At 25.9% G+C, this 26,762-nt stretch overlaps 2 protein-coding genes across 5 annotated transcripts in view; one reads left to right on the forward strand and one right to left on the reverse strand.

Annotated features, from left to right (window-relative positions):
* The first annotated feature begins 81 nt into the window (after positions 1 to 81).
* On the forward strand, positions 82 to 4,307 carry LOC112690282 (60S ribosomal protein L9). Of its 2 annotated transcripts, none has more exons than XM_025564261.1 (4): positions 82 to 190; positions 730 to 981; positions 1,052 to 1,262; positions 4,179 to 4,307. In XM_025564261.1, exons 2-4 carry the CDS (start codon positions 730 to 732, stop codon positions 4,280 to 4,282), a joined length of 567 nt encoding a protein of 188 aa, XP_025420046.1. In that variant the 5' UTR covers positions 82 to 190; the 3' UTR covers positions 4,283 to 4,307. The 2 variants fall into 2 exon arrangements, with proteins under 2 accessions (XP_025420046.1, XP_025420047.1); XM_025564262.1 differs by having other exon boundaries at positions 170 to 244.
* Positions 4,308 to 9,659: 5,352 nt separating this feature from the next.
* The window catches only part of LOC112690319 (excitatory amino acid transporter 2), a 61,855-nt gene continuing 44,752 nt past the window's right edge, over positions 9,660 to 26,762 (reverse strand). For all 3 annotated transcript variants that reach the window (XM_025564297.1, XM_025564295.1, XM_025564296.1), the window contains exons 4-12: positions 26,294 to 26,504; positions 24,120 to 24,162; positions 23,823 to 23,893; positions 23,468 to 23,614; positions 19,859 to 20,092; positions 19,141 to 19,332; positions 17,726 to 17,860; positions 17,543 to 17,630; positions 9,660 to 9,897 (exon numbers count right to left, since the gene is read on the reverse strand). In XM_025564297.1, coding sequence (XP_025420082.1) covers positions 9,778 to 9,897; positions 17,543 to 17,630; positions 17,726 to 17,860; positions 19,141 to 19,332; positions 19,859 to 20,092; positions 23,468 to 23,614; positions 23,823 to 23,893; positions 24,120 to 24,162; positions 26,294 to 26,504 — 1,241 coding nt within the window. In that variant the 3' untranslated portion in view covers positions 9,660 to 9,777. The remainder of the gene's footprint in view (positions 9,898 to 17,542; positions 17,631 to 17,725; positions 17,861 to 19,140; positions 19,333 to 19,858; positions 20,093 to 23,467; positions 23,615 to 23,822; positions 23,894 to 24,119; positions 24,163 to 26,293; positions 26,505 to 26,762) is intronic.

Below are 26,762 nucleotides of genomic sequence, written 5' to 3' on the forward strand. Positions count from 1 at the left end.
GGAAAATGTACTCGGCGTTTGTAGCGAAATTAACCACAATGATACAGTGGTTGTGGAAAATAGTCAAAGCAATCTTTACCACTTATACCACGTATACATGATTTTTTTCTAACCTCAAAATTATACCCAAACAATATTCTCTTCTCAAAATTTAGTTCGTGTGTTCGGTGTACTCGGATTTTCATCCAAGGTAATCTTAATTTGTTTTAAGTTAAACATCTTTCTAATATAAATAATCGTAGAAGTAAGTTTTCTTTACTAATATTTTAATTGATTTACGTGATTTTGGTTGGAATCTGCGGTTTCACTTGGACAGTTATGACAACGAAATGACATTTGTTATGTCCGTTTTGGGACATTCGGCTTACGTTCTTTAATACTTAATGTTCGCTTATGTGTACAATTATTATGTTTTAATTACAGTTTTATTTGTTGATCAGTTATTTGAATACATTAATTTTTCGAATAATCTATTTGACTTGGTTACAGTTCGAAGTTAAGGGTTGGTTTTAAATGTAGAATATACTCGTTCGCAGTGTAACATGTTTCATTGGTTTTTTTTTATTGACATTTAAATAAATAATTTTTTTATTAATTGGCATAATAATTAAAATATCTAAAACTTAAAAACATAAAATTGTTAACTACACATGATATTGAACCATCAGCCTTATTTTAGAGAAAAATTTTTCAAGTTTAATATTTAAAAATGTTTATTTTTATGTCTAGATGAGGACCATTAACGCCAACCAGTCTGTAAAAATTCCTGATGGTATTGATGTTACTGTCAACAAAAGAATTATTGTTGTTAAAGGACCCCGTGGTTCATTAGAAAGGAATTTCAAACATTTAGCTGTTGATATATACATGAAAGGCCCACGTCTTTTAACTGTTGAAAAATGGTTTGGTACTAAAAAAGAATTGGCTGCTGTCAGAACCATTTGTACTCATGTTGAAAACATGATCAAGGGTGTTACTAAAGTAAGTGAATATACTAAATTAATTTACGTTAAAAAAAACATATTTTTTTATTTTTTTTTTGTTTTATTAGGGTTTCTTGTATAAAATGAGAGCTGTATATGCTCATTTCCCCATTAATTGTGTTACTTCTGAGAATAACTCTCTTATTGAAATCAGAAATTTCTTGGGAGAGAAATATATCAGACGTGTAAAGATGTCGCCTGGTGTCTCAGTATCCAACTCTAAGCAAAAGGACGAGTTAATTGTTGAAGGGAATGATATTGAAAAAGTTTCTCGATCAGGTAAATATGTTATTCAAAGTTAACATTTGTATTAAAATTACTAGATTTAATTCTTCTACTTAGTATATTATGATTTATTAACTGTTTAAATTTAAAGTTAAAATCTTAGTTTAATTATGAAGTTAAAAATATAAAAATACTGAACATGTTCCCGGCCAGTTGACACATATGTGACATGAGGATCTCTTTAAATCAACCCGAGTTACACATATGTAGCACTTGGTATATGATTTTCAACCATTTATTTTGGGCTTGGGTTTCTTCAAACAAATATCGCTGTTTAATGGTTTTATTAAGTGCTACCTTTGCTATCCGTTTGTGTACATGGTTTTCTGTTAGGATGTCTGGATAGTGAAATAATCAAAATTAATATTACATGATTTTCTAACAATCTTTCTTTCTCTAATATTGTATATTGATTCATATGTGCCACACGTGAGGATAATAAAAGGATAACAATAGGATTGTGCCCTAATCCTTGTTTTAAAATGTTCCATTCATAATTCCTTTTATATTTTATTATTTGTTTAATCCCATAACTGTTAGTTTTAATTTTAAAATTTTTACATCTATTAGGGCTGTTTTATCAATTACCAGTTAAATGTCTAGTTAACTAGTCTCAGATGAAAACTAATTGTAGATTAAAAATATGATTTTATCCATTACATTTATACTACGATTAACTATTCTAGGTCATAACAAACTGAAGATTAATTAACTATCAAACTGCATTAGTTGATGTTAGTCACATCATTAATATGAACATGTTTCTAACTTCTATCAATAAATTGTTATCTTTTATCATGATATTTTTATTTCGTGCTACATTATCAGCTGACAATCTGACATATTATTCTTTTGACGTTTTCAGTTTTTTATTTTTAAAAATATAAAATACTTTTTATTTTGTATGTTGTTTGTATAAGAATATAAAATTTAAATTAAAAATTGGGAAACATAAAACTGATATTTTAAAGCTGTATGTAAGATTACAGAAAAATATGTAAAAGTTATTAATTTTTAATTGAATCCATAGGTTGCTTTTTAACTTATTACTAGGGCAGAGTACTTGTAACCAGTGGCACAACTAGTGGTGAGGTTTGGGGGTTGTGACCCCTCCCTAAAAAATTTTTCTAAGGCTTTTTCATATTCTACATAGGAAAAAAATGGTTTATCTTGAAGACACAAAATGGCTAAATAATATGAAATATAAATATTATTTGTATTAAATTCTTAACAATAATTATATGACAATATTGAACGTTTTGTAATGTTCCGTTTAACTTTAAAATATCAGTAACCTTGATACTACGATTTCTCGATAGTCGATTTTATTATACTTTTTTTTTGTGGTGTCTAAATATGAAATAAAAGTTAAACATTTTGATTTGTAATTTCAATATTTTATTTATAAACCTGATTTAATTTTACTTCCTTACCCCTAACAAAAACCTGCAGAAAATGCTTATTTTTTCCTAATTCACATGTTTTTTTTAGATAGTAAATAATCTTGAATTAATTTTTTAAATTCAGAAAAATTTTAGTTGAAACAAAAATCTTAAGAGTATATATATATATATATTCATATTTATTTAAATTTGGCTAGTTATAATATAAAATTAAATATTTAATGATTCAATAGATGTTTTAATAAAATTATCTTTATTTTAATAATTCTAAAAATTAGTAAAATGTAACTAGCAGTATAAGATATAGGTTTTTCACACAAAACTGATCAGTGTAAGGACGTGTTTTAGTTATGTAAATTAATTTTTTTATAGAAGTTATTAGGAGGATCAAGAATAATAAGTAGGGCTCGGAACTTAATGCACTTTAAAAATACTATATATGCATGCACTTATGCGCTTAAAAAAGTACAAATATGCTCTAAAAATATGCACTTATATTTTATTTTTGTACACAAAATTTTCATTTGCACAAATATTTTATAAAATTATAAATATAGAAAAAGCAAAGTAATAAAAATAATTTTGATTTAAAAAAAAAAAATAATAATAATAAAATAGCATTAAAAATGTTTCTTGAATAAAATAAAATGCACTAGTAGAATGTTCAATAATCATTATTTCCTAGAAAAATAGTTATATTCGATAGCAGCTGCTCCTATTTGATATTTGTATAATATTTTATTTTAGATGAAGCTAGCAGTAATTATAATTTATAAATATATGTATATTATATAAACCAATAGGAGAAAAACATTGTTTTTAATGTCAAATGGAAATTTGAAAAATACAATACAAGAATATTAAGAAAGTTCTCTCAATATGAATGAATGAATTTTTTATTTTTTTGAATTTTCATTCTGAATCTTCAAAAATCATAAAATATGCTCTAAGAAATTGTAAAGTTAAGAAATATGCTATAAAATCTAAAAATCACTAAATATGCTAAAATATGCACTATAAATTTTTGATATGGTTTTCGTAGTGTCTTGGAACAAATTTCTAGCTCATTTAGCAATAAATCCAATTGTGCAAAAAAAAAACATGCAAATGCAACAACTTCCGAGCCCTAATAATAAGCAACAGTATTTGAATTAAATCATAAATGTCACATTATTCTAAATCTGTACCCATTTTATTTCTTCTTTTGACTTTAGAATTTTGAATAATTAATAATTCAACAGTTGTTATTGACTATAAATTTAAACTTAGAAATAATATAATATTAAATATAATAATTTATACTTTAAATAAAAATTATAAATAATAAAATATTAATTATTATAGTTATAATTATTTCTAAGTTTAAATTTGTAGTCTATATTAACAACTCTCGAATTATTAATCATTCAATGATGTAAAGTCAAAAGAAGTAAGATAGATAGATTATTACCTTAGGATTAACTGTTTAATAATTTTTAATTTTGTATGATTTATTTGTTTGTTATAGCTGCTTTAATCCAACAGTCTACCACTGTAAAGAACAAGGATATTCGTAAGTTCTTGGATGGTCTATATGTATCTGAAAAGACAACAGTTGTACAAGAGGAATAAAACTTGATTATTTTACACATTTTAACAATGTTTTTATTTATTTAAACAGTTCCTTATATATGAATGTACACTACTTCAGTATTTGTTCTACACTTGTAATTTTTGAATTATCAATGATCCTTGGTATATTTTCCACTGTTTACTATTATTTTTAAATATCAAGTCACACTTAAGTATTGATTATTGACAAGGGTATAGTCACAAAAGACCTCTTAGAATGATCTTTTGCACAAATAATGTGGTTTCAACATGGTGTCTATTTTTAGTATATTTTAAAACTTAATTATTAATTAGTTGTAAAAGTAGATGCCTAATTACAGAATGGGATAACTATTATTTACCGAAGAAAATGACAAACGACCAACAATTGATTTTAAGAAGATTAAGATTAACAGCACTTAACTCTGTAATTAATGAAAATATTAAAACTTAACTTTTAAGCTAGTCTAAATATTATTTAGTAGAATAATAAAGCACAATGACCAAACTATAGTAAGTATGAAATTATTTGGATTAAAATGTGATTTATTTTTAAAAATACTAATTTATGATACGTTTTTTTTTTAATTTAATAAAAATAATTTCTAGTTTAATTGCATATGTTAGTTAATAGCACAAGTAAATAATTCTAAAATAAAAATAAAAACTAATGCTAAAATGTTGAAAGTTATGAAAATATATATAAAAAAAATGCTTGGTTTGATTTTGTTGAAAAAAATTAATTTGCTTATGATTTAAAATAATAAAAAAGTTAAATAAATAAAAATACTCCTTTAATGGATATTTTTTCACAATTTTAGAATACTTTCATATTGGTTCAATATTCATTCAATATTGGTTACATTATATATTAATGTATTTAATTAAAATATGATCAATATAATTATACAAATTTGCGTTTTTAATTTTACTAATGTTAATATATCACAATTAAAAAATTGTGATATGTAAAATATTGTGCAATTATGTTATTATTATGACTAATTAGTATTCTGATTTTCGAGTATTAGTAAATATAAATGTGTCCAATAAATCTAATTTAAATAAATTTACGATTTCTTTAATCCAATTAACAAAATAACATTGGGGGATGTATGGGGCAATGCCTTATATCAACATTGAAAGTATTTTGCACCTAGTTAACTACCTTTGCAGGCATTCTATATACTTCTCTTTTCAGATTTTTTATCAATTTAGTTTTTAAATAATTTATTAAAAATTGTGATTGATTTCATGGTAATTAACATTCCATGATATATGGTACCTATTTGCCTGCTTTTAATACATTTTGTACAGTATAATAATAGTTTTGTTTTTACTTAAAACTAATATGTTTTTTCCCCATAAATATTGTCCTTATTTTAATTCAATATAAATACTCATGGTTTTTGTTCCAACTATAGAAGATATTTGAACTTTTTTATTTAATGATTTTAAGCTTAGTATAAAACACCTTAGAATTGTTGGTACTTTTAGGAATCAAATTTGATGGTTAACAAAGTTTCACAGTATCAAAATTCTAAATGGGTATATTTAAGTATATTTAATAAGTTTGGTTTTTTGCTATTAATTTACAAGTTTTGTTTATCAACATTTTTCAAGAATTTATATTTGCTTGTCTATTAAAGTCAATGTTCAACTCTTGGAAAGTGTTCTTTGAAATCATTTTAACTTTAAATGTATTACGAAAGTTTTTTAGAAAACCAAAATGTTTATATTAATTTATTCAATATAGCTACTTTTGATCAGGATTTAAAATAAATAATTCAATATATGCCTAGAATTTATTTTTATACAAATGTATTTAAATATTTTGTATATTAGCCATTTCAATGTGTTATACTAAGTCAGTGGCATAACCAGGAACTTTTTATGGGGGAGGGGAGGGTGAGAAAATTTATATATATTTAATCTTATCACTATTATTTTGACTAATATTTGTATTGATCTCGGTATTTTTAAGTCTGCTTGACATTATTTTTTTTGACTCGGGTAAAAAAAAATAATTAATTTTTCTAGTCTGTTTATTTGTTAGAGAATTTTCCTAAAATAATAAATAATAATTATAATAATAACAATTTAGGAACTAGGAACTAATATAGGAACATAAATATTAGATATTAGGATATTTTCTGTTCAATTGCTTAGGCATACTAAAAATTAAATTTTAAAAATATCTTACCATAATGGAATGTTTAGACGTCTTAGAATGATGTCAAATTAAAATAAAACAAATATAATGGAATAAAAATGTCAAATATAAATGAATAAATGAGTAGTAAGTAAAACAGTGAAACACCAACGGGCAACGACTAACTATTAACTATAACTATTAGTTTTACACAATAAGGTGCTTGTGTTAATTGATCAGCGAGTCACGAATGCAATAGGTATACCCAAAATAAACTTTGAATACAGACAATGATATCACTTTTATGTCAGTTATCGGGACCAGAAGACCGATTTAGAATCAACCGTTGTTAAAAACTTAAATAATATGTTCCAGAGCAAAAATTATCAAAGTAGTAGTAAAGCATCTAAATATGATCATAATATTATGACGTGTGTGGGTGCAGCGTGTGTTTAATACGTTTATTGTGTTTATACAAACTATTAATATGATTTCCAAGTCAAAATTCTAAAATATAAAAATATTAAAGAAAAACTGTGTTTCATGTTAAAGTTAATTTATCATCTCAGGTTCATGAGGGGGGGGGGTTGACCCCCAAACCTTTCCCTCCCCGCCACTGTACTGAGTTGTTTAAAATTTTAAGTATTGTATCCATTATTTTAAGTCTTAAGTATTTATATTTATGAGTAATTGGTTTAATTAAAATGGTCCAATGTCTTCTACAATAAAAACTTACCTAGTTAGCTCTCAACTAATAGCAAAATAAATCAATTCTTGTGAAGTATTTTATAACTGTAATCATCGTACTGTTATTCAGTAAAGATAATATAATGTCGAGAAGAATATTGTTAGTAAAATTTAATATAATATGAATATTTACTTAATATTTTTAATGTTGAATTCTGATACTGTGAGTTGTTTACTCAGGCATTCTGTGAGTAATTTATTTAATTTTATAATATGAAGTATTCTTCAAATTAAATGTTTTATTTTCTGTTACATTGGCAGTTAAATGTGATTATTACTAACAATTATAAAGATAAGTGCATTTTTAGTTCATGCCCACTGTAATTATTATGAAAAAAATAAAATTTCTTATCTTAAATTAATTATAGAAATACAGCTAGTGAATTAAATACTCCGAGAACACTTACATTATCATTCAATTTTAATTATTAAGATTCAGCCCAATTCTATTTTTTTTTTTTTTTGGATTAAATGAAATGCTTACAATTGATCTTATTAGATTGTTGTATTATTAAGAAGTGAACTTCAGGATGAATATAATTGCGACTTATTTTAATTTACTATTTTATTTTTTTATTAGTAATTAGTAATAATTATTCAAGTAATTTACAGAACAGCTTTAGAATTTTATACGTAAAATTATTAATTTTTAATACAGGCTTGGTAGAAATCTAGAACTAAAAAATAAATATATAATTAAAATAGATTCTAATAGATAAGACATTTTACATTAAGTATTTTTGAAAAAGTATTGGAAAAAATGTTCAAGTGTGTTCACTCAAGGAGAGGTTTTTATTACATTTTATTAACTAAAAAGTTATTAGATCACAACAAGTATACAGAAAAAATATTAATTTGTAACATTTACAAAATTAAATAGAAAATTCTTGGATACTTCCAAAAATAATCTAAATACACTAATTTGACAACAAATTATAACAAAAGTATGACTTGCGATAAGGAACAATTTATTCTGATCAAAATCGAGTTACCAGTAATTTCAAATAAAAATTGATGTTAAATTAATTTAATAATAATAAATTTAATTCAAAATTAATCAAGGCAGATATTTTCTCAAAATAACAGTTATTGTGATTCGTGTTGATATAGGTATGCGTTCTAAGGTGCGTTTGATGTAAATATTTGTTGCAATCTATTTTCTGAAAACTGCTTTTCAAGATGCGTCTGACGATGTGGGTCTAGACTTTTTACGCCAACAATAGCAGTATTGCACGTCACACGGAACCCCATTAGCTTTCAACATTTTATTTTCTTTCTCTTCTTGGATTAACGAAAGCAAAAGAGTTGTTATAAATAAATAACTAGGTATATGGCGATTAGTGTTGCAACTGCATACGTTGAAAAATGAAAAAATATATGATTATTCTGAAATATGTATATTATTTTAGTAGGTGTTCATTGCAGAGCAATGAGTGGTAAGTTAAATTGTACCTACGAACTTTAAAAAGACCTTTTAAATTCTAGGGGTTTAAGTACATCAATAGAATTCAACATAAATAATTATTATAGTTAAAATAATATTTATTTATGGTAAGTATTATAAAGCTATAATAAATATAAAATTCAAATAAAATTATTTGAATTACAAGATGGCTGCATTCGGACGTTGCGTTTTTATGCAGCTTGGAACGCGTACCTTTAGATGAGAATTTGTATTCAAACTGTGAATGACAAATAAATTAAAATACAGTTTACGTAAATGCCCAATTTAAATAAGTCATTTAACACTGAATTTGTATTGAAATCCATTCTAAAATTACTGTGAAAATATAACGAATAGTTACTGGATAGAAACAATTTTAAATGTTTTTTCAAAGAATTTATAGAAATAATTGAAAATACCAATTTACTTTAGATATTAGTTTGAACGTATATAGTCTCAATAGAAAAATAGTTGAGAGATGTAAAAAAAAAAAAAAAGAAAAACAATTGAGGAGCTCACTCCTCCTGCGCATCACACTGCAATTGGTGACGATAAATCATCTGCATAAGAAAATACTGCACGTCATTTAGGTGAGCGATAAGATCGATCACCCCCTCCAAAGATCTATTGTATTAATCACGAATTAAGATATAAGGTTTATAACATTTTATTGCACATTGATTAAGTTCCAAACATTTTGAAGAAGTTTAATCGATTTCCCTCCCAAATAAAATAAAAAAATAAGCACCTATTTACATGGCTGCATACGATGGTCAGACAATATTGTAATGTTAGAACGAATGGTATGACAAGTGTTTTATTTTGCATGTATTTTTAAAAATTTAATTTTTATATAATAATTATTAATTGTCAATTAAATTGGTTAATAAACGCAATTGGAATGCAATACTGTGTGCCACTAAAAAGTCGCAAAATCATAATTCAATAACTATAACATATACGATCTATTATATTTATTTTAATACAAATATAATATTATGATACTGATGGAAAATACAAATTATTTTAAATTATATAACACAAAATAACAAAAAACGTTAAAAAATATTTATGGAATAAATACACGAAAAATAATAGTTGTACAAAAAAAAAAAAATTAAATAAAACTTGTGAATGTTTGTCGTGGTTGTCCCGTTGTTGGGAATGTATCATTTATACAGGCGTGTTGGTGAAACACTCGTTTATTCGTCCGTTTTGTTCGAGATCTTGCATGACAAATGAGCTGTTCGTATGTGATTCGTCTATGGGCTCCGTTTTATTCACATCGTCGTTCTGTCAAAAAAAAAAAAACACAATTACTTCGAGCACGTGTTTTAAAAATAAATAAATACCAATAGTATATTTAATGGTTCAAATATAATGCGCGAATAAATATGTCTATCAATCTTATATCATACTACACGTAAGTATATGATTACTATTATTATTATTATTATTATTATTGTCGCACATTCATATTGGACTAGGTGTTTGTTACTACTTCATGTCAGAGTTTATATTTCCACAGTTGTTTTCTTATTTCATTATTTTATAAGAAATATATTTAGGTACAATCTATACAATACGATATAATAAGTAAATCTGATGACTGAATTTGATTGAAAATAATAATCTCGAACAGAATAGGAAGTCTCCTACCAGTGACACCTGACTAGACTATTAGCATTTTTGATTATCTATTACCTATAGACGTTGATAATTAATTAATGGTAAAGGTTTTTATAATTCTTAAAAAAAAATCTACATTCATATTCAATTAATTCGACATCAAAATAACAGATATTTGTAAAGAAATAGTTCTATTTCATTTTTGCTAATTTAATACACATAGTTATGCTATAGAATTATTATTAATTATTAATTCAATAATCAATGGTTGTACTAACATATCGACATATCTATTTCTTGTTTAATAATTTCACTTCAGGATTATTATTATTTATTTGTCTCAATTATTATTATTATTATTTTTTTTTTTTTTGAAACGATCAAATGTACTTATATAAGATGATGCAAAAATAAAAAAAATAACGCTATGACCGCCTCAACAATTTTATTTTCGCCAATTTTGTGGACTGTATTTTTACTGATAGTTATTCTTCGCTTATTCGTTGAATACACATTTCAACTCTAGACACAGATTAGTTTGCAGAGGTATGATCAGGATTTTATCAAGGCAGGGAAAATATCAGAAAATTGTACTGAGCAGATAATAAGAGCAATTCGGAATCGAAATCAATACATAATCAATAACGATTGAACCTAAAATAATATACTCGTAATATAATCGTCGGACTATGGACGCCTCTGCAGTGTGGGATTTTTGTGTGGGTTTCGGTCTTCCGGTCAGATGTGATCACAACAGAGAAATAAAAAAAATACCCATATTGACACTACAGCATCAAGACTATAGAGACTATTTTTAGTTTTTCTTGAAAAAAAAAATATTTAGGTCATTTATTTTGATTTAAACGGCTTTATATTTTATAAGTAGGTACTTTTTTCTTTTCTCAACACTGAAAATGATTAAAACGTGTTTTCTTAGGTGACTATGCCCTATGTTGATAGGGGGACGGAGCTCTTCTACTATTTTTTTCTGCGTACCCCAACTATATTTTTTCACTGGAACGGGAGGATGCCACGTCCACCCAAACTAATGTCCAAAATAATTTTTATTAAAATGTGGATATCAATTAACGTCAATTTTATAACGAATATTACGATTTATAATATCAAAACTATTATTAAGACGTTGAGTTCCGCTAGTATTATCACTTATTAGTGCCCAGCCTATGTTAGCCGAAATTATGTTCGGTTGACTATAACCCTTTTTTTTATAGTGACTACGCAGCACTGTTATAATTAAACGCAGTACGTGTTGATCTAGCCACCCGTGCTTAGCAACATACAAAAATATTGAATTAATTGAAAATTAATTGGAATATATGGTAAATATAATTCTATTTACGCTTAGTACTTTTGTAGGTAAATGAGAAAATACATTTTCATAATAAAAGATTATATGGTGGTTATGATAAGTGACGGCATCATCATTTCAGGAAAAATATAATTAATAATGTCTGGAATATACTTCATTCATTGTATAGTTTGTTATTAATATTATCGATATTAATATTTGGAATTTAAATATTTGTGTAACTAAATAGTGGTATTCAAAATGTAAGGTTGGAGGAGGGGATAAAGTGAGTAAAGTTACCCACGGGCTTGTGTTAAATAATTGGACGTCGTTCATAGCCACACATTTTCAAAAACAGGTCATCGTTAAAAATCACACACTTTTATATTTTAATCCCACATATTTTCGCTAAATTAAACCGTTCAATACCGTACAAATTGATATATATATATCAATTACGTATACATTTATCTAAAATAACATGAGTGCACCTCGAGACCGAGCGGGGTCACTCGCTCGCTCGGACAGTTAAAAACTAAAATATCCCCCGATTTGCTATGTAACATTACCCCAAGTAGGTCCCAGGATAAAAAAAAAAATTTTGTCTGGGACTCATACGTAACCGGCCACGTGAACTGTACATGCAAAGTGTGCAGAGAAAAAGGAACTGTTGACCAAATGTGTGCAGTTTTAAACTACCGACCTTTCAAATTTCCCTTTTTAATAATAGAAGAAATATGTGCGGTATTGAACGATGTAAAATGTGCGGTTATGAACGATAAGTGTGCGGTTTTGATGACCGCCGAAATAATTGCCCCTGTGGAACGCAGTTTTTAAATCGTTGGACTGAGCTCCTCTACTTAATTTTTCTCTATTTAAGCACTGTTTATTACAATTTGTATGCATTGGAATTTATCGAACAAATATACGACACTCAAGGTTGGAATCGAAAATTGATTTATTTAATGAAAAAAAAAAAAAATGGCGTCAAATAAAATACAACTATGGCAATATGTAAAACGTTCACGTTCGAAATGAAAAAATCCGTACGTCGGTCTAGAGAAAAATTTAACTCGATTGGAGTCCGAACAAGCAGCAGCTAAAAATACCATACAATTTGAACAACGTGTTAACAACAATAAGTGGCGGCCCAACAATCTGCACTTTTCAATTAAAATATAAAAATACCCTAACAAAGCAGTGTAATATCATGTGTTCACAACGTCAGTGTTTGAATCTTTTCAATTTAATTTTGCGTCAATGAATGTTACTCGCTCGGGTTCATCCATTATAAATTATAATTTATTTATAATAATAGTATAATAGCATAGTATAATAACATCCTAAACATGTTTGTAAAAATAACAGCATTTTGTGTATATGTAATCGAACGTTTTTAATACATATAGCTATTGTTATTATCTTTATTCAGTTGCCTGTAAAGAATAATGACTAATGACCTTCGCAAAGGCTGCTGCAAACGAATAGATAAAAAATAAAATTGATTTTCCCGTTCATTAGAATTCTGAAGTTGTCTGTAGAAAAACTGACTACATCGCGAATTAAAAATCATTGAAATACTAGTATTATTTTTAATTTTCAACAATATCCAATGTAGGCATTGGATCTAGTAACCGCTAATGCATAAAAAATCATAAAACATCGTAAATGTAAGCGTTAACATTTAAGAGAGCTAAACATGCGAGCACGTACGGTTATCAAATTTTTGAAAATTTTCGATTGGCTTGATTACATATTTGTGTAGTTTTGCCGATTTTGAAACTTTTCGAGAAATCTTTTGAAAAGTAAGAACCTTCATTCAAACTTTGTTTTTCTTGTGTGCGCGTGTATGTATGTGTGTGTGTAGGGGTAGAATTTTAAGTTTGAAAATGTCATTATAAGGCACAAGTTTTGACGTATTACCTACGTCACACGCAGTAGCGAATATGGTAAACAATTTGAGATGCTCAAGCTTAATTTTTATTGGTTAAAGTAATAGTAATAATAATAATACCAAATAAAAGTTATAATAATTTATATTATCACTTTTATTGGGTGCTATTAAAAAAAAAAGAAAAAAAGGTATTATTATTATTATTCGTATTATAAAACCCTATTATTATTATCAATATTAATTATAATTAATAATATTTATTATTAGTAATTATCAGTATTTCTTTAAGAACTTCTATCCCGGGAGAGTGTATCGTATATTTTTTTTTCGGGGGGGGGGGTAATTTCCCACACCCGATCACCCAGAAATAAACACTGGTTATTACTAAAACTACTGTTACTATTCGTATGATAAATATTGCTATTATTATTATACATTTTATTAGATAAAAATATAAAAAAAATAAAAATATTTGATCATTCATATTATTATTGATAAATATTTTATAGAGAATTGTACTATTTTATTTTGCTTTTAATATTAAAAAGTGAATATGTTGTAGGTAATATTTTACTGACGTCGCGATTTAAATACTTAAGTTTAACATAGATGCTGAAAACCGATTTCAATGTATAAGAGTATAGTTGGAACTATCTCATATAAGTGCATAAATACTAATATTTTTTACTCTCCTCCACCCTATTTGTGTCACTGGACTCTCATAAGTTAATGATATATATATTAGCCAGTCAAAACGTTTGTGATATAAAAATAGACGTTATTATTTCGGGTTAGCGTACATAAAAAATGTTAGGGAATCGAATGACGAATGATTTTATTTATTTTTATTTAATGTGTAAGCGGTAGATAGGTTGGTAGATTAGATATGCGATATGGAAATCCAGGTAACGCACAGTGAACTTTTACGTAACGCACACGTATCTATTTGTTCTATTTGAAATCCAATACACATTACGCATAGAAGTTTACAAACCTAATAGTATTTACGAGTGGCTTAAAGAAATACGGGATTCTTTGTAGGTCAATATATTTCGGTGTAACAATGTGTAAATACATAATAATCATTTATTTTCTTAGCATAACTTAAAACTAACAGGAAAATAAAATTATAATTCAATGTATTATATTTAATTGCAACTATTAATTGCCACTCCTGTGGCTATAATGTAGTTGCGTGGGATAAGGTAAATTTGACTTGAAAGTATAATATAATATTACATGTTATAACATTGGAGTAACGTGTAATATGTAAGTCTACTTATATGAGTCATATATTTTAAAATAGTCCTATTTATGTAAGCTGATTACCAAGATATAGATATTAACAAAATGGTATGTCTACATTTTAGTTCCAAAATGTCAATTTGTATAGGTAAGCAATATAATTTTGAATATTTAACACGAAACAGGGACTATGTAACAGCGTTAAAAAAAAAAAAAAAACAAAAAGTGTAATTATAAGTTATTGGGAAAAATATAGAACTTATTTTAATACAAGCAATCTGACAAATTATTAAATTCATGTGGTTTATCGATTTATTAGTTCTAATTAACATTTATTTTTAATTTGCACTGTTTGTTTGAAAGCGGAAAATCATTAAACGTTGCTCACCAAATCTAGGCTCAGGTATAAATGGACATGAGTAGGTATAGATTTCTTAGGTAATCAACTTTGATCTTATGTATATTTCTACGGTACTTTTATATCGATGTCTATATTTTGATCTAATCATATTTAAATGGCGAAGGTTGGGGGCTGATATAATTTGTATTTCGTACATGAAGGTATGTTTTGAAAGGCAGCAGATTAGTTAATTCATTAATTAGTCAATTAAAATGATTATATTTCATAAAAATAGGTTGGAAGTTTAAAATTTATCAAAAGTAAGTTGACCAGTTTATTACTGGTGTATTGGTTTATATGAACTTCGATTTTAATGTATATACGACGATACACCAATAAACGTGTGACAATATTTTCTACAATAAGCGTTTTTTTTTGTGAGTAGCTTTTTATTCCAAATATTTTTTTCAAAATTTTGCATGTGTTATAAATATTATTTGTTAAATTAATGGTTCAAAATATAACGTATTTATTCTTGTTAAAGATTGAAAATGCAATAAAGTATATCAAAAAACTGTATACTTTATCGTCTTTATGACTAATTTATCCTATATTTATTTTTCTATCGCACTATTGATTAAATTAATATAATAATATAATTTTATACCACGATCACACCCGACATCACATTTCATATATTTGCATATGGAGTTTCAATTATGAAAAATATAATTAAATTTAATACTTAAAATCCGTGAACATTTCGTATTTACCTGCAGTTGTATGGTTATCAGAATAAAAAGATAAGATCAATGGAGATTATCGAGTTTTTCTTTGCATAATAATGATCTCTGTAGTCTATAGTAATGTAACAATACATTGTAATATGGTATCAATTGTATTGGCTAACATATACAAACATTACAGAAATAATATAACAAATCGGTTATTATTATTTATTGTTTTATAAGGTCGCCGGGAGCGTGTATATATCATGTATATTATATTATATTATGAGACACATTAAATTATTTACATGTATAATATTTTAATGAATTGGTGAATTTTGTAAGATAATATTTTGATAAAATCTATTAAATGGATATTTTCTGTAATTTTCTGTCGTCCTAAGTAATTGGAACCATCAATAGGCCATAGCGGAATTATAATATGCACTCACTAATAGTTAAATAAAAAAGACGAAGAAATTGTATGATGCGATACGAAGCATAATACTTGTTCCGGGTTTTCAGACAAACAGTAGATAATAGACACGAATATGCACAAAGACAATATTTATATTATGTATTCACAACAAAATAAATAAATGAGCCATATAGAGTAAATATATACAGTTGTCGCACAGTTGAAGTTTATGCCTTAAGCAATACTTTTCGAGAAAGATAAAAACATAATTTATTTTGTGAACTGACTGCTTATCATTCTTCTTTTTAATATTTAGGTTCTTTCTTGACCTTATATAATGATGTAGAGATGGAATGTCAAATTATGAATAATAGCTATTCATAAAATTGTAAAAATGTTCAATAAATCACGAATTATAACTTTTGATTTTCAAATAATAATATATTGGGACTAAAATCTTTAAAAATGCATTAAGCTTTTACATTTTTTTGAATTATTGTTCGTTTATTAACTGTTATATCTCTTATGTTTCAATTGTCAATAGATATATTGTAACTCTGTTGTTTTTTTAAATTTTTAATCTATTGAAAAATGTTTATATAAATATAAATACAGTTGTGATGATCAATGAAAAGGAATGGTCCCTAAAAATGTTGAGTGTGGATATAATGTATAATGAATTATTAATTTAATTTTTTTTTTTGCGCGAATTATTAAAAAAAAACGTAAGTGCATTTGAGTATATAAATCAATCATCGAACTTCAATAAATTTCAGAATTTCTACCCTATAAAAATAAAAAACTAACGGTAGATACAATGATAACGAAATAAAAATTGAAACTATAAATATTTTAATATATTCTATAGTTAAGTAGATACTTAATATAATTATAAAAGATACTTGGAATTCGTCAAAAATTTTCAACAAAATATTTTGAAATAATGAATATTTTCTAACATCCGATTCATTCAAAATGTATGGCATAATCATTGTGGGGCAAAATATGAAGAATAACATAATAAAACATAAAAATATTGAATATATGGTTTTAGTTGTCCTGTTCCATAATTGAATAATACATATCCTATATTGTGCATGGAAAAAAATATATTAATTATATATTTACAAATCATTGTACTTTTATTTTAATTTAGGTTTATATTCATGTTGATAAATACGAATATTTATGAATAGTTATTTTTGTATACCTAACTAGGTTCAAAATTATGAAAGTCTTGCGAATGTCTTAAATTTTTGAGTTATATTAATGTGTATAATATTTTAATTATTTTTCAGATTATTTTTGTTCGATATATTTATAAATTAATTTTAGTAGTTCATTAAATGTGTAGAATAGTATGATTTTTCTCTACCTGATCCAATTCGTCTTTGGATAAATGTTGAACAATAGCCACTGTGTAACAATCACCGATCAAATTGTTCATGGTTCTGAATCTGTCCCTGTTTTATGATAAAATAATGCTGCTTAATAATGTTACTGATTTTTAGGTTTTTAAAAATAATTAAGATTTTTTAGAATTGTATTTTAAACTTACACAAGCCAATCGACGGCAAACAGTAAGGATACGTCTTCAGTAGGTATGTTTATCACACTACACAGCATTATGACTAAGACAATAGCTGCCGATGGAATTGCTGCTGAAGACATACTGGCCGCTGTGCAAGCTAATCTAATGAAAATAGGAGGTAAATGATATTATTATTTGACACTCGTACATAGGCGTTCGCAGAGATTTTTTTTTTCAATTTAAATTTGTTTTTGGAAAAATCAGAGGGAGAAATGCCCTACCTTGCTATCTCCCTTCAGGTGCCTATGCACTCGTACATAGGTAATCTGTTTTAAGAATTACGACCATCCTTTGTGAGTTAGATGATTGTGTACTCAGTTCGTCTTACGTGTAAATATCATTTTCAGAACTACTTATCTTTAATTTGAAGTATATGAACTTTTAGTTATTTATTATAGAACAAAGCAGTGGCGTCGAACTTCTTAAATTTTACCCAGGCCAAATAAAAATACAACGGCCTCAAGTATCCCAGCGATCACAAGTCTACATTTTTACTGTGCATAGAAAAATAATTTGCGATCTCAAATTGCAAGCATTAAGCATGATTCATACTAGTTAGACACATATCAACAGACACCGTACATTACCGTTCCGTAAAAGATTTCATTGTATGTTTTAATTTAGGTAAATCACATTTGAACGTTTCCGTTCCTTTCATACATGTACCGATCCGACAAAGTCCGACCGGTATTCCTCATGAGAATAATCGCGAGGACAGAATACTGCAAAGTACAACCCATAGATTGGCCCCTCTGATCCTCGGCCTCATTTTAAAAATGTGGTCAGGTCGTGACCTGATTTAAGCTAGGGTTCGACACCACTGGATAAACATTTGATCCTTTGATATTTAGCAATTGTTAAATACAAAAAATTATTCAAATTTTGTTTGATATACTTATAAAAGTTAAATCGTATTCCATGTAAAATATTTTAAATTTCAACAATGAATCATAATAACCAAATAATAACCAACTAATCAAATAATAATTGTTTAATAAATATATTTATACAGATATAGATTTGGTGCATCTGCAATGAAGTCAAACGAAACCATATATATACAAATAGCAATTATCAGATATCATATCCTTGACAATAATATAAATGTAAATTAATGAGAAGTAAAACGAATTCGAGTTATCTTGATTTATTAATTTTACTAAATGTAAATTTTAAGCTCTCTAAAAATTTAAAATTGTATTTTTCATTATATTGTGACTAATAGTTTGTACTTGATTTTTACTAGTGCTGAAGTTGTTTATAATGCTATACTGAGCGATTTATGAAGGTGGGTAAAAACAAAATGACCAGTAATGAATGAATGAATATTGAATTAAGTGTAATTCAATATAGTATAACATTAAGACATTTTAATAACATACCCGATAGTGATAATTTCTCCTATGCCTAGCTGTAAGTTATTGATTTGTGCCAAGAATAAAAGTGCAACACTCAAGTACAGTGCGGAACCGTCCATGTTGATCGTACCGATTGGAAGAACGAAATTGGTGATCTTAGGATTCATCTTTAGTTTTTCATCTAGTACTTTAAATGTTATTGGAATAGATGCTGACCTTAAAATAAAAGGTTAAATTGTAAAGTAAGAACATAAATTATAAAATTATTAATAATAATATAATCATAAAATAGTATAAATAATACGTAAAAATTTTAAAGTTAAATGTTACATTAATATTTAAAGTAGATACTTTTCATAAATAATTATTCTGATACGAGAAAAAAAAATACATAATTATTCTCAAAAATGCAATGCTACAATCTTACTATAGAGTAATGTAAACATTTACAATATAATAAAATTGGCTTAAAAAGCATTGAAATAGCATTGATAATATCAGCAAAAAATTGTTTTTAACACGATCGTCAATATTGTAGTGATAATAAACAGTGTAATAGAAATATATAGTGTTCTGTCTGTGGATATAGATAATTATCATAAAATATTTTTAAAAATTTAATTTCGAAAAGCAGTAAATGTTATTCCGGATGATCAATTTTAAAAGAAGACATGTTTTTTTTGTTGAGCAAACACCAGTAGGTAATCACAAATAATAAGTATATAACGTAGCATAGTCTTACTTGGAAGCTGTAGCAAATGCTGTTGCGAGTGCAGGTCCCAGAGACAAGTAGTAGGACCAAGGAGATTCTTTTATGATTATGAAATAAATGAACTGCACGATGACAAGTTGATAAAAGAGGAAACCTCCAATAGTCGTCATGATGAATAAGCTTAGCTGAACCAGTGTGGTTGTAAGATCGACTATAGTAATGATCTTGCCACATATGACGCTAGCAACTCCAATCGGAGTAAACCTATTTTAAAATATAATTATTAAGGCTGGAATTTTAATGCTCTAAAAATAGCAACAAATTCTCTAAAAAAAAAAAAAATGGGAAAATGTTTTAAAAACCATAAAAAAAGCATTACAAAAATGCGTAAAAAAATGCATTTATTATAGTTTAAAAACTATATTATAAAAATCATATTACCAAGCATATTTAATTTTATTTATTTATCATAATGATAACAAAATAGGTATTTATTTACATTTAATTTAAATTTATTTTTAATTTGCTGTTATGATTTGATAAAATAGGTACATGGGTCGATATGCATATATTTATTAGTTTATAAATTTAGCAGATTACATACTAAATTTTAACGTTTTGAGCGAACAAATGTCGAAACACATAATTCCTAATATTTAAGAATTTATAGATAAGTTTTGAAAAATGCTCTAAGAACTTGAAAAATGCCTTAAAAATAGTAACATATACCCAACAAATGCATATAAAGTTAAATTGGTAATTAAATGCAAAAAAAAATTCAAAATAAAAACTACATTAAATTAATCAGTATCACTTGAAACACATTTTATTCTTACTGACCTAAGTGTCGGGACAATATAAAAAATGATGCATTTGCATCAAAACCCTAGCCCTAATAATTATATAAACGCTTTGCGAACACATTGTTATAGTGGAGAAAAATATACGTGCAGAATTGGGCACTTTTCAATTGCGGTAATTGAATTACTTAACTATTTTGTAACTGGTATTTTCATACATAATTTTGAAGTAATTTGTTATAAATTATTTGTAATTTGTAATTATTCATCTAAAATTTGTGTAGCTAGTAATTAAAAATTTAAAAAAACCGAAACTTAGAAATGTCAGTAATAATACGTAAGATTTGAAATAAGGTAATACAAGATAAATATAGAACACATTTATCATATTATGATTATTTGAATTGTCTACATGGTATAATTTTTTGTAACATTCTAGTAATCTTAAATTTTCGAACTCACTATGAGGTATCTATAACTAAAGAAATAATATATTTATATCATATGAATTTTATATTATAATTTTAATCAAAAGTTTGTAATACCAAAATAAAATAAATGATTGTCTTAATAAAGAATACACAAAGATAGTTTTGAAAAATTTGAAAATGGTTTAGTTACAACTATATCATATATGAGGAGGACAATTTTTTTTAGTATATATGTCTTCAAAGTCCGGCTAATATTCTGTAAATACTCCTCAAAACGGTATTGAATTAGAACTAATGCAATATTTTTATGATAAAAATAAAACTCTACTATCCAGTTGCTAAAGGATTTTTTATCAATTTAATAGTGATCTTTGTTCGTCAGTCCCAGTAGAGGGATTTTATTTTGCCGGTTTTATATTGACTACACGTTCGAGGTATATCCGAGGAGCAAATTGAAAAATTGCTTTTTTAAAAGGAAATTAAAATTATATTTTATATAGTTACATTTATTAAACTTTACTCATTTATTGTTTATTTATTTAAAGTTTTAATTATAATATAATGACTTCTTATTTACTTTTTTTTTTTTTATAAATTTTATAATATTTATCTACTTTTTTATATTGTAATTTGTAATTACAAGCAATTAAATTATGTAACTTGAAATTCAATTTTTTATCGCAATGTAATTTGTAGTTAATTACATTTTTTCGAGTAATTTGATTATCCATGTAATCTTACGGGTAGAGTTCGAAAATAGATAGGTAGTGTATACATTACCTGAGTAAGAACACCTTTTTCATATAAATAGTATAATTTGTACATTTTCAACCATAAATATACAAAATGTATACATTATCCAGTTACATACAGTACGCATTCTCCAGTGTGTTGTGAATAAAGTATGAAGTAGAAAAAAAATCAAGTCATATTTAGAAATTATTAAGTTATTATTTTATAAATGAAAACATTTAAAAAATTAAATATAGTTATTTATTGGACAGCAGTTAAAATTTGAATGGTATTTGGAGTCGTAAAGTATACGATTTACATTTAATAGTACATTTATTTGTTAAACATTTAAATATTTAAACATTTAATTTTACACTAAAATTTTTAAAACCTTGACCACCGGAGATTGAGCATGATTTATTTCACATAAAGATTTTTTTAAATCCAACACTTCTAAAATATTTATTAATGGTTAGTTGTAGTTTATTCATTTATTTTTTGTGAATTTCACGTTTCTTATTTCGGGTAATGTGTTCTATTTTGATTCCGTTAAATGCATCTAATTCTCATTATTTTCATTAATTAATTTATTAAAAATCTCATAAATGTTTTCATTTTAAGAAGACATTTTAATAAACTAAATTATTATACTTGAATAATCCGAAGTGAACTCGAAAACTGATAGCACCATACTGAAGTTTAAAAATATTATACAATATCAGTATACACGTTTTATCATTATATATTATTTATATTTTTTCAAATTTTATTTTATCAAAACACTTTAACCACTCAAATGTAGATAATGGTATACAAATTATCCGTTTAATTTAAAAAATATACGTTTTAGAAATAATATTTTTACTTTATTCAATAGGCATGGGTCTATCCACTATAGTGTTCTCATTAACAGGTGAATGTGTACATTATCCGATTTTCATACTCTACCTTTAACATATACATGTATACATGCAACGCATAGTGACATTAGATCAGTGCTTCTCAACCTTTTTCAAACTGCCGCCCACTAAGAAGCAAAATATTTTTAAACGCCCCCCCCCTTCACTTCATTAAAATAAAAATAAAAATAGTATACATGAAATGTTTATAATTGAATAATAAATAATATAGATATAAATGTAAATATAATAAAAATAAAATGTAAAATTTATGTTTAAATATAATTTAAAAGGATAATTTAAATGTTTTGAAAAGTATTGATCAGTGAAATGCTTGGTGATTTAAAACCAATTTTTTTACGTTTGGTTCAAAATTGGTGAGATGAAGCCGTAAGTCTCCTCTTTTGACGATGTCTAGTCGATTTCTTTTTTCGTTATTAGATAATAACGCACTGCTTCTGATATATGTAGTTTATATTTCATAATCACAAATTTATTTTAGAAATCGATAAATGGAAAACAATTACAGATAAATCTTGGTATGTTGCTTTGAACGGAAAAAAAGTTCACAACCCCCTAATCGCCTTAAACGAGCTCACCGTCACCTGGTACTCCTTCATTGCCCACCGGGGGATGATATCGCCCTCGTTGAGAAGCACTGCATTAGATAAAGATAATCATTGTTTAATTTCGGAAAATGTATATAATAATACGAGTAATTTATCACATATTTCATTTTTATTAAATTATTTTTACGCAATCAAGTCTGATATTTACCAAATCACTCCTGTGAGTATCTTTTGCATTACTTCGTAGGTGACTGTGAAGAAGTCTAGAACGGGTCGCTTGCGTTCGCCCATCGTTCCCAGTATAGTGCCGAAAATTAGACAGAAAAATATTATACCCAATGTATTTGTACCATCCCTATAGATAGTAAATATAATAATGATAAAATATTGATATTAAATATAAAAGAAGACTATCATAAGGTTGTGATATGATAATTGTATAAGTACAAGTATATAAAATAATTGAATACTTAATTTGATAATTTATTTAATTTAACACATTATTCAACGATATAACATTAATATATTATATATATATATATATATATATATAACATTATTACTTGTATTTAACGACTTTTTTCAATATTTGCGTGTTATTTGCACTCATTGTAGTCTCATATTCTGTAAGTGTCTGAAAAATATTAATATCTTATTGAAAATTGACTACAACCACTGATTAGCTAATGTTAACTATTATTTATTAATATATTAAAAAAAATAAATTGATCAAATATCATAGTCGTATATACTAACTTTGATATAGTCTTAGAAGAAGTTTAAAGTATACTTTTAAGCATATAGAGAAAATGGTTTGAATACCAATATTAGAGACAAGTAACGAATAATAAATTGTTTACCTGTTGAATCGTAGCTTGAAATAAATTTTCTGGTAGTAAATTCCTTAAAAAAAAAAAAAATAAAAAATAAAATTTATCAGAATAAAGCATGGAATAATTAGTTTCAAGTTTTTATTGTTATGCTAGACGTATTTATTTGTATACAATTAAATGATATTATAAATCATAGCATTCGAAAATTTTTTTTGTGTGAAGGTTCGATGTGAACTAAATATAATATCATATGATATTATAATTTAATTTGTAATTCTAATTAATTGAATAGTAAAAAGAAATTTACTAAGAAAAATCTACAAATTTTGACCACTTGGTGAAATAGCATTGGATAATTGTATAGAGTTTGCAAGTCATAAAGTCAAATAATTTATCTATAAAAAAAATATATTGGCTTGCTCAATAAAGTGTAATACATAATTTCTAAGTATTTTTCTGTTTTCCCTTCACATCGAAAAGTTAAGAAGAAAATCTAAAAATGATTGCATTAAAGTATCACCTATGTCCAATTATTGACTGAAAGTTGCAGTATGAAACTCTTGGTGTACATTTATAAACCTAAAAAGTGCTAATAAAAAAAATATAATCCTGCAATTATTATATTCTTAACGCTTTATATCTAAAACAGTGGCGTATATAGGTTTTCATTTCGGAGGGAACCAATTATATATTTGATTTTTGGGAGGAAGGGAAGGAGGAAGCACACTATCACAAAAAAAATTACTTCTCGACTGTCTTTACATTATCAGATAAATAAGAAAAATTAAGTTAAACTAACATTTAGTTTAATCATTAAGTTTTTTAATGATTTATAATATTTTAAAAGTATAAAAACTACATTACAATAAACAATTTTTTTATTAGTCACTCAAAATTCACCATAGTATGGTTAACATAATATGTTTATTCTTTTAAGAAAATATATTTTCTTAAAAGAATAAACATATTTTATAAGTATACAATTTTAAATTATCGCATAAGCAACATTCTCAAGTGTCGCGACAAATTTTTGGAAACCCCCAACAATCTTAAACAATGTTATTTTTCATTTCGGTGGAGAGGGACTCGGACCCCCATAAATAAGCCCCTGATCTTAAACATTGTATCTTAAAACAAATTTTAATTTATTATACCTTCATAATGTTTGTGTGTGTCTTATTTTTAATATATGAATAAAATATAGTTTGTTAATACATTTATTTATTACAAACATATACTTAAATTAAATCCTCATAACAAGTATAATATCATATTAAGATAAATTTTTTTAAATTGTGAATGTGGGAAAATTGTCTTCTTCTTTTTTTTCCTTTGCCTTTCTCTCAACTATTTGGGGTTAGCCACCCTTGTCCTAAATCTCCACTCGTTTCGATTTTCTACATCCTCTATTCATACATCAACGCTCATATCATTCTCAATCGTATCTAACCATCTCTTTTTTGGTCTTCTTCTTCCTCTTTTCCCTTAAATTTTCATTTTCATATCAACTCTTACTGTATTTGTTTCCTCTTGTCTCATAATATACCCAAACCATCTCAGTCTATTTTCTTTCATCTTGTCCACTAATCATTTTCATTTCCGCAACAGTCATATTCTGTTATATTTTCCTTCGGTTGCCCAACACTCTGAACCATATAGTATTGTTGATCTCATTACACTCCTGTTAAATTTACTATTCAGCCTCATTAGAATCCTCTTATTGCATAAAATGCCCGGCGCTTCTTTCCATTTCATTCAATCGTACTTAATCTTATGTTTTAAATCCATATGAGGAATGTATAAATTATCAATATGTATAAATTATGTATAAATCAGTTTAAACCTATTTACTTTATTGGTTTTTACAATTAAAAGTAATCATTATTTTTGCAACAGTATTAAAAATTGTACTAAATGTGTGTAAAATTATACAAATATTAATAAATTGTTGTATAATTAATACGTTAAAAATGTTATGTTGTATATACAATTATTTATATCCAAAATATCAAATTTATTTCTATACCTAATGAGGCATATCTATTTAATATGTTTTTTCTGAAGAATAAGTATAATTTTAAATTATTATAACTTTAGACTTTAATTTAATTACAATTAGGACTGAAGGGCATAGTTCAAATTTTTATAAATTTGTTTCATATCTTAAAATAGTTATGGTTAAGATTTATTATTTTACTTACTTGCCCATGTCTAGAAATCCATCTATAGCATTCATTTTCTTTGGTCCAGAAAATGATGTGATGTTTTTTGGCCTCAAATCTGGACTTCCGGGATGAACAATCAGACCCAAAGTTAATCCCAGACAAACATTAAACACAGACGTAACAATAAAATATACAATTGTTCGAACAGCGACATTACCGTTTTTACTAATATCCAAGTTGGCAGCACCTGAAATTTTTTTTGTGTTAACAGTAAAAATTTTTTTGATTGCTAAAATAATTAAATTCGTAGAATATCACATTATTAGGTTTTAAAGTTATTAATAGGTATTTCTTAATTCAATTAAAATATGGAAAAAAGTAATTAATTTAGTTAACAATGTTTAAAAATAAACAATGTATACATGCTATAGATTATGATTGTTTTATACATATGTATATATACATATATATATATATATATATATATATATATATATATATGTAT

The sequence above is a fragment of the Sipha flava genome, unplaced genomic scaffold (genome assembly GCF_003268045.1).
Source record: "Sipha flava isolate LNK unplaced genomic scaffold, YSA_version1 49_pilon_pilon, whole genome shotgun sequence".
NCBI classification, from domain to species: Eukaryota; Metazoa; Arthropoda; class Insecta; order Hemiptera; family Aphididae; genus Sipha; species Sipha flava.

What these genes read in the sequence shown, in the direction of transcription:
- LOC112690282 (XM_025564261.1), top strand. Translation starts at nt 730, where the DNA reads ATGAGGACCATTAACGCCAACCAGTCTGTAAAAATTCCTGATGGTATT. An exon ending in TGATCAAGGGTGTTACTAAA is followed by an intron (nt 982 to 1,051) that starts GTAAGTGAATAT and finishes TTGTTTTATTAG; the next exon opens with GGTTTCTTGTATAAAATGAG. An exon ending in TGAAAAAGTTTCTCGATCAG is followed by an intron (nt 1,263 to 4,178) that starts GTAAATATGTTA and finishes TGTTTGTTATAG; the next exon opens with CTGCTTTAATCCAACAGTCT.